The 14,450-nt window shown below is 32.2% G+C and overlaps 1 protein-coding gene across 1 annotated transcript in view; it reads left to right on the top strand.

Moving 5' to 3' along the window:
• LOC134714744 (structural maintenance of chromosomes protein 3-like) overlaps window positions 1-8,919 on the top strand; it is a 38,201-nt gene extending 29,282 nt beyond the window's left edge. The window contains exons 28-32 of the mRNA XM_063576262.1: window positions 91-159; window positions 5,645-5,734; window positions 6,147-6,393; window positions 7,322-7,428; window positions 8,096-8,919. Coding sequence (XP_063432332.1) covers window positions 91-159; window positions 5,645-5,734; window positions 6,147-6,393; window positions 7,322-7,428; window positions 8,096-8,167 — 585 coding nt within the window. The 3' untranslated portion in view covers window positions 8,168-8,919. The remainder of the gene's footprint in view (window positions 1-90; window positions 160-5,644; window positions 5,735-6,146; window positions 6,394-7,321; window positions 7,429-8,095) is intronic.
• Window positions 8,920-14,450: the final 5,531 nt, after the last annotated feature.

Genomic DNA, 14,450 nt, shown 5'->3' with positions numbered 1-14,450 from the left:
TTCTTATTGAATCACAAGCTAAGGTAATTGTTATAATAATCATTGTGAGAGAATGAGTTTTACTGACACATACTTTTTTTTATGTTTCAGTCCATTTTAGATTTGATGAATGCTTTGGATCACAGAAAGTATGAAGCAATACAGTTAACATTTAAACAGGTAAATATTTCATCGGATTCCTGACTTAGTTTTGTACATGTACATGTTTGGCTTTATAAATATTTTGATATGAGCATGAGTCTTATGCAGACGAAAAGCGCGTCTGGGGTACTAAATTATAATCCTGGTACCTTTGATAATTATTTACACCACTGGGTCGATGCCACTGCTGGTGGATGTTTCGTCCCGGCGGTTATCACCAGCCCAGTTGTTTTTAAAAAAACTTTGAATTTTTCCTTTTAGATTACATTAGCTGTATTTGGCACAACTTTTTGGAATTTTGGATCCTCAATGCTGTTCAACTTTGTACATGTTTGGCTTTATAAATATTTTGATATGAGCATCACTGATGAGTCTAATGTAGACGAATGGCGCGTCTGGCGTACTAAATTATAATCCTGTTACCTTTGAAAACTATTAGGACAGGTGCAAACAATTGCAGCTGGTTTAAGGTGTAACACCACTAATTCTGGCCCGGCCAGAAAGCACATACCAGAAAGTAGTACATATTTAACGCAAAATAGTTCCTACGCATGAGTGTAACTTTCAAAATACAGTTAACCCTCATTGTCTCGAACTCGGTTGACTCGAAATTTCGGATGAGTCGAAGTTTTCACGTGGTCCCGAACTTTATTCCATACAAAAGTATGTAATTCGACTCCTGATGAGTCGAAATTGGATGAGTCGAAATTTCGGTTGAGTCGAACTAAATTTACGGTCCCAAGGTTAACAAAAGCATTCAAAATATTTTTTTTTATCTCGAACTAATACACATATGTCAAAACATGACCTCCGGGATTTAAATGGATTGAAGAGTTAATCTGACAATACACGTGTAATTAAGTTTCCGGTCACTGACCACTGTATTGATTTATGACATGCTATTTCCATGAGTGTTTACCTAAGATTATCTTTTATAGAATTTTTATAGATAATTAGTGAGACATTGTTAAAGTTCATGAAAAAGTCTTTAAAATGTTTACAAAACAATTAATTTGTGATTTACGCTAATGAGCTTGGGTGTGTATAAAGTGAGGATTATGGCTTCCGTTGATGATCACCTAAAAACTACTCAAACAGCGTCTTTAATCTTGTTATATTATCTTTTAAAAAGAAAGAGTGAGATAAAACAAAATGAATAGAAATCAAAATTTTCTTAAATCTCTTCTATCCGAGAATGAACAATTTTGTCAGCTATAACCGACCTGAATAACAAAACTATCGATTGGAAGTTACTCTCTTGGAAAAGCCATAGGATTTTTTTTAATTGATTCGTGACAATTGAATAAGTAAAAATAATGTCATTATAAAAGACTGTGACATACAAATACATTGATCTGATACTAGAATATCAATCCCCTTGTCATATTCACCCGGATTTATTTTAGCGTTACCAAGCTAAGCAAGAGTTGTGTCCCTTAGATTGTCGAACTTCCGGTGTTCGTTTGAGTCGAACTATGTGTATCTCGAAATATTTCTCTGGTCGGGCTGACTTCGACATAGCAAGAGTCGACTGTATGTAGGATATTAAGGTATTTTTGGCATCAAATGAAAGCTGAAGGACTGGTGATAATTGAAGAACACTTTTGGGCTTTTAATTTTAAATATTTAAAAAACTGCAGCAAATTTTAAAAAGAGGGTACATTTGGTCTGTTTGTCAGATGTGAAGTACCTGTTTTGGTACATCCGAAGTTCCGGAACCAGTTCTTTCTTATATGCCATGTAAGGTATGTTGATTTTTTCAGTAGAAGACACCATAAAGTGTTGCTTTGACATGAAATGATTGCCACTTTATTTGAACTAAAAATGAAAGAGGTGTGCCTGGTTGAAATGGAGGAATTTAACATAGAAAGTAATGGGACCATGAATTAGTGGTGTACTTCCTATTACAGAGAATCACCAGGAATCCAATTTTTAGAAGTTGTACCTATTCCAATGAAAACAAGTCAAATATGATGTTAGAAATCATGAGCAGTCATCTTTTTTTGGTTATCAATTTTGTTTAAGGGAAATTTCAGCTCTTAAATTGGCATACTAAGGTAGTTAAGCCTTTTATGGTCATACAACATGCATGCAGTTAAGACTTGACTCCAAGTTGATATTTTAGCATTATTTGTGATTGAAATCAATAAAACATGTTTATTATGACTTGTGTATGGTACAAAAAGGCTCTTGATCAAATAATTCTATGATTTTTTAAGTTTTATTGTTTTTCTTATGGTAGCCTTTTACAATCTAGGCAAATGGTATATACTCATATAAGAATTCCGAAATCTTACTGTACATGCAATTTTGAACCAGTTTAGCAAGTTTTCTAGCTGAGGGATATATAAATTGCTCTTAATAATCTATGTTTAACCACATAAATATGGTTTATACAAAAAAAATGCCCTTTTCCAATTTGAAGAAAAAAGGGGGGACAATATTCTCAATTATGTCTGAACTTTGGACTAATATATTTTTATTTAATGAAGAATCTCTGATAAGAATATGACTATTGGTAAGCACATAGCCTTCCTAAAAGATAGTAATAGATAATACAATGATATTGAGAATAAAAAAGTATATTGACCAAAATCTAATATCCATATGCAGTTTTCTTTGAATAACCCATTATTTACTACCAGTGCAATTTGAGCTTAAAATTAGTAAAATAGTATTTGGACTAAAGCTTTATATGTTTTTATTGCTTGAAATAGGTCATAGAATGAAATAAAGTAATGCTCAAGTCAATATAGCAAATTTGGTTCTGTTATAGGTGTAACACCACTAATTCGGGCCCGACATACCAGAAAGTAGTACATATTTAACGCAAAATAGTTCCTACGCATGAGTGTCACTTTTAAAATATGTAGGATATATAGGTATTTTTGGCACCAAATGAAAGCTGAAGGACTGGTGATCATTGTAGAACACTTTTGGGCTTTTAATTTTAAATATTTAAAAAACTGCAGCAAATTTTAAAAAGAGGGTACATTTGGTCTGTTTGTCAGATCTGAAATACCTGTTTTGGTATATCCAAAGTTCCGGGAACTAGTTCTTTCTTATATGCCATGTAAGGTATGTTGATTTTTTCAGTAGAAGACACCATAAAGTGTTGCTTTGACATGAAATGATTGCCACTTTATTTGAACTAAAAATGAAAGAGATGTGCCTGGTTGAAATGGAGGAATTTAACATAGAAAGTAATGGGACCATGAATTAGTGGTGTACTTCCTATTACAGAGAATCACCAGGAATCCAATTTTTAGAAGTTGTACCTATTCCAATGAAAACAAGTCAAATATGATGTTAGAAATCATGCTCAGTCATCTTTTTTTGGTTATCAATTTTGTTTAAGGGAAATTTCAGCTCTTAAATTGGCATACTAAGGTAGTTAAGCCTTTTATGGTCATACAACATGCATGCAGTTAAGACTTGACTCCAAGTTGATATTTTAGCATTATTTGTGATTGAAATCAATAAAACATGTTTATTATGACTTGTGTATGGTACAAAAAGGCTCTTGATCAAATAATTCTATGATTTTTTAAGTTTTATTGTTTTTCTTATGGTAGCCTTTTACAATCTAGGCAAATGGTATATACTCATATAAGAATTCCGAAATCTTACTGTACATGCAATTTTGAACCAGTTTAGCAAGTTTTCTAGCTGAGGGATATATAAATTGCTCTTATTAATCTATGTTTTACCACAGAATTATAGTTCATACAAAAAAAATGCCCTTTTCCAATTTGAAGAAAAAAGGGGGGACAATATTCTCAATTATGTCTGAACTTTGGACTAATATATTTTTATTTAATGAAGAATCTCTGATAAGAATATGACTATTGGTAAGCACATAGCCTTCCTAAAAGATAGTAATAGATAAAACAATGATATTGAGAATAAAAAAGTATATTGACCAAAATCTAATATCCATATGCAGTTTTCTTTGAATAACCCATTATTTACTACCAGTGCAATTTGAGCTTAAAATTAGTAAAATAGTATTTGGACTAAAGCTTTATATGTTTTTTATTGCTTGAAATAGGTCATAGAATGAAATAAAGTAATGCTCAAGTCAATATAGCAAATTTGGTTCTGTTATAGGTGTAACACCACTAATTCGGGCCCGACATACCAGAAAGTAGTACATATTTAACGCAAAATAGTTCCTACGCATGAGTGTCACTTTTAAAATATGTAGGATATTTAGGTATTTTTGGCACCAAATGAAAGCTGAAGGACTGGTGATCATTGTAGAACACTTTTGGGCTTTTAATTTTAGATATTTAAAAAACTGTAGCAAATTTTAAAAAGAGGGTACATTTGGTCTGTTTGTCAGATCTGAAATACCTGTTTTGGTACATCCGAAGTTCCGGGAACCAGTTCTTTCTTATATGCCATGTAAGGTATGTTGATTTTTTCAGTAGAAGACACCATAAAGTGTTGCTTTGACATGAAATGATTGCCACTTTATTTGAACTAAAAATGAAAGAGGTGTGCCTGGTTGAAATGGAGGAATTTAACATAGAAAGTAATGGGACCATGAATTAGTGGTGTACTTCCTTAAACATACCAAAACTTCTTAAATGAAACAATTACGTAACATTACAACATAGAAAGACACACTATAGAATATCAATTAAAATGGCTAAACTCAATTAAAAGACATATTACCACTAGTGAACACACATTGATTACACTATTAATCACGTGTTTCTTTGTCTAATATGTTCTCCTGTTTATTTGTATTGTAGTCCTGTTATATTATGTTGTCATTTCAATGTTATATTTAACATTGCCATTAAAGTGTGAGGTTTAGCATGACACAAAACCAGGTTCAACCCACCATTTTTTCCCTTTAAAAATGTCCTGTACCAAGTCAGGAAGATGGCCATTGTTAGATTATTGTTTGTTTCTGTGTGTGTTACATTTTAAAGTTGTGTCGTTTGTTTTCTCTTATTTTTGAGTGTGGATTCGCATTGCGATTAGACGTGTCACGGTACTTGTCGATCCCAAATTCATTTGTTTGGTTTTGATGTTATATTTGTTGTTCTCGTGGGATTTTGTTTGATGCTTGGTCCGTTTCTGTGTGTGTTACTTTTCAGTGTTGTGTCGTTGTTCTCTTATATTTAATGCGTTTCACTCGGTTTTGGTTTGTTACCCACATTTTGTTTTTTGTCTATGGATTTATGAGTTTTGAACAGCGGTATACTACTGTTGCTTTATTGAACGAATAAATTTGATCTATGATCAAATGTAAACACAAAATTAATAAAATAAGGGATGAATAATTAAAGTAACAGTATTATAATGCTGGGAAATGTTAGGCTCTTTCAGAAAAATAACAAAACCTTGTTTACATTACTAAAAGTTTGATTACACATCATTTTAAAACATTGTTTCAATATAGGTTAAGCAATAGCCTCAATTGATGTCATTAATTGTTTGAGTATTTTAATTGAAAAAAGAATAAAATATTGATACATTTTTATTGTAGGTGTCAAAGTATTTTAGTGAAATCTTCAAGAAGTTAGCGCCTCAGGGCCATGCTGTATTGGTGATGAAGAAAGGTGATATGGATCAAAATGTAAGAAAAAGAAAATGTTTAATCAAAGTGGATATAAAAAAAGTCAACTAAAAACTGGCAAAGTATTACCTGCCCGAGTTTTACTGGGCGGGAAAACCCGTTTTTTTTCCCTTGCTGGGCAATACTCCCAGAAATGGGTAATACTGGCCAATACTCCCAGAAATGGGTAATACTGAGCAATACTGGGTAATATAAGACACTGGCCTAAATTTTAAAGAGGATTCATTTATCAAACACAAATGCAATGCATTTAAGATATATATATAAACCCTATTTTTAGTTATACAATTTAATTTTAGGGAGAAGATTGATATTAAAGTTATACCATGTTATTTTAGGGAGAAGATTGATATTAAAGTTATACAATGTAATTTTAGGGAGAACATTGATATTAAAGTTATTGTAATTTTAGGGAGAAGATGAAGAAGGATCGTCACAGGAAGTACCTTTAGTTGAACAGTTTACAGGAGTGGGTATCAAAGTATCCTTCACTGGTAACAAGGCAGAAATGAGAGACATGCAGCAATTATCTGGTGGACAGAAGTCTCTCGTTGCTCTTACACTTATATTTGCCATACAGAAATGTGATCCTGCTCCATTTTATCTGTTTGATGAGATTGACCAAGCTTTAGATTCTATCCATAGGAAAGCTGTTGCTGGTAAGATTATTGGCAGTACAATGTTAGGATTTTAGGATTTTATACTGTGGCTTTGTACATAGATCTTTCGGTTTTATATAGGATTATTGAGCTACACTAAGACTTCTACTTTTGGTTTGAGATACAATTAGTGAGCTATACTTAATATGGGGGCACAAGCTGTCAAATTTATGTTCAAACACCGATTTGACTTAATTCTCATATTTGATTTATAACTATCCAAAACATTTATCCAAATTATGATATAAACAAAAATATAATTAGAAATAGATAATACTCTTGTGGAACTGGATTTTTCCAGGTCTGTTTAATTTCATATTATAGATTAAAAATATATGTTAACCATTGTTATCCTGTGTAAGAATGTAGTTTTGTGGATCGAATCAGTCAATCAAACAATTTATCTTTGTTTCACTTTCAATAATTACATTCATTTCCTTTTAATAATTAAACACTTACAATTCATGGCTTATCCATTTCTAGCTGAGAAATAAATTGAAGTTCAGATGATTCAATGAGGTCAAATTTTCACTTTCAAATGCATAATTCATCATCAATGTTTTTAACCTTATTTTGACAAAATTGAACCAGCTTCTAAAAGTAAATTATTTCACTATTCATTTACACTTTCATTAATGATTGAACAAAAAAAAATTGATTTCTATTTTTATAGATAGTTTCCTTTTAAATTTCTGCTTTTGGTTTGAGAGATACATATTGAGTTAAACTTAAACTTCTACTTTTGGTTTGAGAGATACATATTGAGTTAAACTTAAACTTCTACTTTTGGTTTCAGATACAATTAATGAGCTATACTTAAACTTCTACTTATGATTAGTAATACAATTATTGTGCTATACTTAGACTTGTACTTTTGGTTTTAGATATGATTAATGTGCTATATTTAGACTTCTACTTTTGATTTTAGATATGATTAATGAACTATCAGAGGATGCACAGTTCATCACAACAACCTTCAGACCAGAGTTATTGGAGCATGCAGATAAATTCTATGGTGTCAAATTTAGGAACAAAGTATGTATTCTTATATGATTAAGAAAATATTGGAAAGTCATATGCCTAATATAAATCTTTCTAAAGGCTTGTATTTTTTATCTACCCAATGATGAGAGAATAAAGTGTGAAATTTACACATTGAAATAAAGTTATCTTTTAATTGTGTTATGATTAATGATTATTGTTAGTTTGATATAGGAATGAAGTATCATTGAATGATGTATTCGGCCCATGTTCTTAATTTGTTTAATTTGTTTCAAGAGTGTTGTGTGTGGTGTTTTATGTCATATAACTATAAAGAAAAAATATTTGTAATACTATTCACTGCTTTTGACATATTAGATTTGAAACCTCACATAGTACTGGTAACTAAACCCCATTATACCCAATGCAACAATATTATAGGGTAAAATGATTTTGGCCCTTTGTCTGTTCATTCCAAGGCTGTCAATTGATCGTAGGTGTTGTCAGTCTTTGAATTTAGGAATCCTTTTGTTTGCCCACTTACAATGAGGGGATGTGTGCTCTGAGCATGCTCACAAAAGTTCTTTCATTTTATAAGGATCTGTTTCAAATTTTTCAAATTTAGTTCATCAAATTTACATAAAAAAAAGTTTTAAAATCTTATTTGAGAGCTGTGTTGTATTATTTTATTTGTGAATTAAGAAGAATTTATTACTTGTAGGTGAGTCATGTTGAATGTGTGAGTCGTGAAGAGGCAGAGGACTTTGTAGAGGATGACACAACACACGGCTGAATAATAATATTAAATATAAAACTGACTGTTTAAGCCTATCACTGCCCAAACATCTGTAACAGATGTTTATGTATTGGAGGAAAACTAACTGTAGAAAAAATGTGGTTCAGTTATTTTACATTTTTTTATCAAAGATCAGATTGTTTTCAGTATTTTTGAGAAAACTTTTTAACATAGAATTATGAAAACAATTTTGGTGTATTACACCTGTGAGTGTGTTTTGTGGTTAGCAGAGAAAATTGCAATTGGTATGTAAAAATGTGCTTAGAAGATACTTGTCAACATCATCATACGATTTATATTACTTTTGATGTTCTTCTTATATAAAAAGTTCTAAAATTAAAAAGATAAATTTAGATGAATGAAAGCTCAAGAAACTAAATGGATTATACAAGTTTAATCTGAAATTATTTACTGCAGTAATTGCTTAATTATTTAAATTGTGTCATTTTTATTAAGATTCATTTATTTTGATTGTATTTCTCAGAGTCCACATGTGTCATACAGTTCATTATCACACATATGTACATACACAGTCACATATGTACATATACGCAAGGTTCAAATTTACCTTCTGTGAAAAAAATGTTGTAAATGTTCATATCATTGTCCTGTAAATTATTTCATTGTCATTCAGAGTTTTAATGTTGTATTATATTTTCATGTAAAGTTCATTTATTTTTCATCTTTCATTATTAGAATTACATATGTTTAAAGTAAAATTATAACAATAAAAGATAAAACCTGAAAAAGTGTCACTTATCAGTGTAATACCCTCCAGCTGTTTAGGTGCATCCTTCTGTAGAAGTAATATGTCATATGACACTGCAATATAGGTCCCAATAGGCAATACAGTGACTTATAGTTGTTAATTTCTGTATCATTTGGTCTCTTGTGGAGAGTTGACTCATTGGCAATCATACCACATTTTTGTTATGTCCCATTTATGGGCATTAAGTTTTCTGGTCTGTGCAGGCATCTGTTCCTTTGTCTGTCTGTCTTGCTTCAGGTTAAAGATTTGGTCTAGGTAGTTTTTGATGAAGTTGAAGTCCAATCAACTGGAAACTTAGTACACATGTTCCCTTCTAATTTTAATGCCAAATGAGAGATTTACCCTAGTTTTCACGGTCCACTGAACATAGAAAATGATGGAGCGGATGGGGCATCTGTGTACTGGGGACACATTCTACTTTTATTTGCTGTTTTCTTATATCGGTATGCTAATGGTTTTTATCACTGAACTTTTTTAAATCTTAATCTCAATGACTCATATCTGTAGCAAACCAGTATAAAAAATCTGCTAATAAATACCTCCCATACCAATATCAGAAATCTGCTTTTAAATACCTCTAGCACACTAATAGTAAAAAACAAAACACCCATTGTTTTCAAAACAAAAATATATTCCTATCTGATCACACAGTTTAAACATGAAACATAATCAACATATCCTTCTTAGAAAATTCTTAATGCAATACCTTGGATTAATCAATTCAAAACATATTAGAAAAATTACAATAACAATTCTTATAAAAAAATATTTGAAAAGTTTAGATAGATATAGGAAGATGTGGTGTGAATGCCAATGAGACAACTCTCCATCCAAAATATGTAAGGCCTTCAACACGGAGCCTTGGCTCACACCAAACAACAAGCTATAAAGGGCCCTAAAATTACTAGGGTAAAACCATTTCAACGGGAAAACCAACAGTCCTATCTATATAAAAAAACAAGAAACAAGAAACACTTTTAAATTACTTAAACAAACGACAACTACTGTACATCAGATTCCTGACGTAGGACAGGTGCAAATATTTGCAGGCACAGTTCCTATGACAAATATTTGTGTAATACCCAGTACCCATTTCAAGCACAGGAAACATACCATTATTAACCAGCAGAAAAACAGTAAAGTATAAATGTTACATAGCCATATCAAAAACAAAAACAGTGCTTGAAAATATTTAAATTTTACCAAAATTAATCACACACTCCATATCGAAGTTTCCAATAACAATAAATATACCTCTATTGAAAAACAACAAAACGTTTTTAATAAAACAGTCCTGATTACCAGCACCATAAGCATACCAGTATGATAAAAAAAAATACATTTGCAAATATCTGAAACAAAACCATGTGTTAGCACACATTCTAACATGACGTCTTTCAAACGCTTTGAGTACACACCTGTGGTAAAATATGAATATATTACATTGGCTGTTCCGATCGTACTCCCACGTCATATGTTTTTTCATGAATGAAGTACACGACGTCATAGAATGATGACGTTATAATTTAAGCATTTTACGGGAAAATACACGCTTTTGATACCGAAAATCATCACAACAAGGAAACGTAAACAAACGATGCTAAAATGTGGAATAAGCCCATTTTTTATATACATAGAAGACATATAAGTAAGTTATCATTAAAATTCAACCAAATCTATCTAAATAAGTTTTGTGAATAGTTTGAGCATGTCACTTATTCTGTTTGCTCCGTTCATTTACGCCAATCTAAAAGTGCGTTAATTTATGGGAACGGCAAACAATGGCCTCCACCTAGAGCGCTTCACTCTACAAAAAAATGCCGTATTTGTCCTATTAGAATCGAAATAATTCATGGGGGCTTGAATATATCTAGATTTTACCACGGGTTGTCCCTTTATGCAGATATTTTACCCCTTGCTATCGCTCAGGGTAAAATATTTGTCATAAAGGGCCAACCCGTGGTAAAATAACGATATATTCAAGCCCCCATGAATTATTTCTTAATTTTGATGACCAGCAGTATTAACATATTTGTATGAAAAAAACAACAATTACACACAGTTCACTTGCAAATATCCGATCCATTGCCTTCACAATAAACATACCATATTAGAAAAAAAAGAAGCTTAGTTGCAAAATATCTAAAAACATCACCATAAACATACCGTATTAGAAAACAATTAAAAAAAGCTTATTTGCAAAATATAAAACGTTTTTTATTTATAATAACATCAACAGTACCAATTTTCCTGCACCAGATGAGCAATGTCTCCAGTGATGCTCGTGGCCAAAATATTTGAAATCAAAAGATTATATAATGACGTAGTTCTGATGGCTTGTACCCTTAAAATACCTGTTTTATTAAACAATACGTTCCTGTATTCAATAACATGCCTAATGACTAGCACTCTAAACAACCTGTATTAGAAAACAACAAACAACAGTTTGCTTGCAGATATTAGAAACGTACCAGTATTAAATAATATGTTTCCTAATGTCAAGCACCCTTAACACTCCCGTATTAGAAAACAACAAATAAGAGTTCTTTTTCAAATATTTAAAACGTACCCGTATTTAATAACACAGTCCTGATGACCAACACCAGTATCATACCCATATTTAAAAACAAAAAACAACAGTTCGCCTGCAAATATCTGAAACGTACCCGTACTTAATTACACATTCCTGATGACCAGCTTCCTTAACAAACCCGTATTAGAAAACAGCAAACAAGAGTTATTTTGAAAATTTCTGAAACATCCCTGTATTTAATAACACATTCCTAAAGTCAAACACCCTTAACATACCCGTATTACAAAACAGCAAACAAGACTTGATTTTCAAATATCATAAACGTACCCGTACTTAATTACACATTCCTGAAGTTTAACACCCTTAACATACCAGTATTATAAAACAACACTAAGAAAATTTCTGAAACTTACCCATATTGAATAACACTTTCCAGAAGTCCTACACCCTAGAAAATCCTATTAGAAAACAATACACAAGAGTTTGTTGGCAAATATAAGAAACGTATCCGTATCTAATAACACTTTCCTTATGACCAGACCTATAACACACCCATTTTAGAAAACAGCAAACAAGAATTTGCTTGCAATTAACATACCCCTATTAGAAAACAACAAACTAGACTTAGCTTTCAAATATCTGAAACGTACCCGTATTTAATAACACATTCCTGATGAACAGCACCACTAACACATCCGTATTAGAAAACTACAAACACGAGCTCGTTTGCAAATATCTGAAACGTACCCGCACGTAATAACACATTCTTGATGACCAGCACCCCTATCAGACCCATATTAGAAAACCAATAAACAAGAGTTCGTTTGCAAAATCTGAAACGTACCCATATTTAAGTACATATTCCTTATGACCAGCACCCCTAACATATTCGTATTAGAAAACAACAAACAAGAGTTTGCTTGCAAATATCAGAAACGTACCCGTATTTACTTACACATTCCTAAAGTCAAACACCCTTCACATACCCGTAGTAGAAAACAACAAACACGAGTTTGCTTGCAATTAATATACCCGTATTACAAAACAATAAACAAAAGTTTGTTTGCAAAAATCTGAAACGCACCCGTACTTAACTAGACATTCCCGATAACCAGAACCTTAACATGCCTGTATTAGAAAACAAAAAACAAGAGTTTGCCCGCAAATATCAGATACGTACCCGTATTAGAAAAAAACCAAAAACAGGAGTTTGCTTGCATATATCAGATACGTACCCGTATTTTATTGCACATTCCTGATAACCAGCACCTTTAACATACCCGTATTAGAAAACAGCAAACAACAATTCGTTTACAAATTTCTGAAACGTCCCGTACTTGATTACACATTCTTTAACATACCCGTATTAGAAAACAGCAAACAACAATTCGTTTACAAATTTCTGAAACGTCCCGTACTTGATTACACATTCCTGATGACCAGCATCCCTAACATACCCGTATTACAAAACAACAGACAAAGATTTGCTTGCAAATATCTGAAACGAACCCGTTCTAAATTACACATTCCAGATGACTAACATACCCGTATTAGAAAACAGCAAACAATAGTTTGCTTGCAACTAATTTGCCCGTATTATAAACAACAAACAAGACTTCGTTTTCAAATATCTGAAACGTACCCGTATTTAGTAACACATTCCTGATGACCAGCACCCTTAACATAACCGTATTAGAAAACAATAGACAAGAGTTCGTTTGCAAATATCTGGAACGTATGCGTATTTACTTACACATTGCTGATGACCAGCAACCATAACATACACGTATCAGAAAACAGCAAACAAGACTTCGTTTTCGAATATCCAAAACGTACCCGTACTTAATAACACAATCCTGATGACCAACACCCCTAACATACCCGTATTAGAAAACAACAAATAAGAGTTCGCTTGCCAATATCTGAAACAATCTCGTACTAACTTCACATTCCTGATGACCTGCACCCTTAACATACCCGTATTCGAAAAAAGCAAAAAAGACTGTTTTCAAATATCTGAAACAAACCCGTACTTAACTACACATTCCTGATGACCAGCAACCATAAAACACTCGTATTAGAAAACAAAAAACAGGACAACAGGACTTCGTTTTCAAATATCTGAAACGTACCCGTATTTAATAACACATTCCTTGATGACCAGCACCCCTAACATCCCCGTATTTAAAAAAAAAAAAAAAGAGTTTGCTTGCAAATATCAGAAACGTACCAGTATTTAATAACACATTTCTTAAGTTAAACACCCTAACATACCCGTATTAGAAAACAACTGACAAGAGTAAGTTTGCAAATATCTTAAACGTAACTGTACTTAATTACACAACCCTGATCACCATCACCCTTTACATACCCGTATTTGAAAACAATAGACAAGAGTTTGATTGCAAATATCTGAAACATACCCGTACTTAATTAAAATTCCTGATGACCAGCACCCATAACATACCCGTATTAGAAAACAACAAACAAGAGTTCGTTTGCGAATATCTGAATCGTACCCGTATTCAATAACAAATTCCTGATGGCCAGCACCCCTAACATACTCGTATTAAAAACCAATAGACAAGAGTTAGTTTGCCAAAATTTAAGCTGAAATGTACCCGTATTTAATTACTCTTTCCTGATGACCAGCACCTTTAAGCTACTCGTATTGAAAAACAACAAACAAGAGTTTGCTTGTAAATATCAGATACGTACCCGTATTTATTACACATTCCTGATGACCAGCACCCCTAACATACCCGTATTAGAAAACAACAAACAAGAGTTCGCTTGCAAATATATGAAACGTACCCGTAATAGAAAACAACAAAGAAGAGTTCGTTTGCAAATATCTGAAACGAACGTGTATTTAATTACACATTCCTGATGACCAGTACCCTTAACATACCCATATTAGAAAACAACAAACTAGAGTTTATTTGCAAATATCTGAAACGTACCCGTATTAATTACAC

Source organism: Mytilus trossulus, chromosome 4 (genome assembly GCF_036588685.1).
Source record: "Mytilus trossulus isolate FHL-02 chromosome 4, PNRI_Mtr1.1.1.hap1, whole genome shotgun sequence".
Classification (NCBI taxonomy): Eukaryota; Metazoa; Mollusca; class Bivalvia; order Mytilida; family Mytilidae; genus Mytilus; species Mytilus trossulus.
Note: the sequence above shows the minus strand (reverse complement) of the source record. Positions and strands in the feature narration are given on the sequence as shown.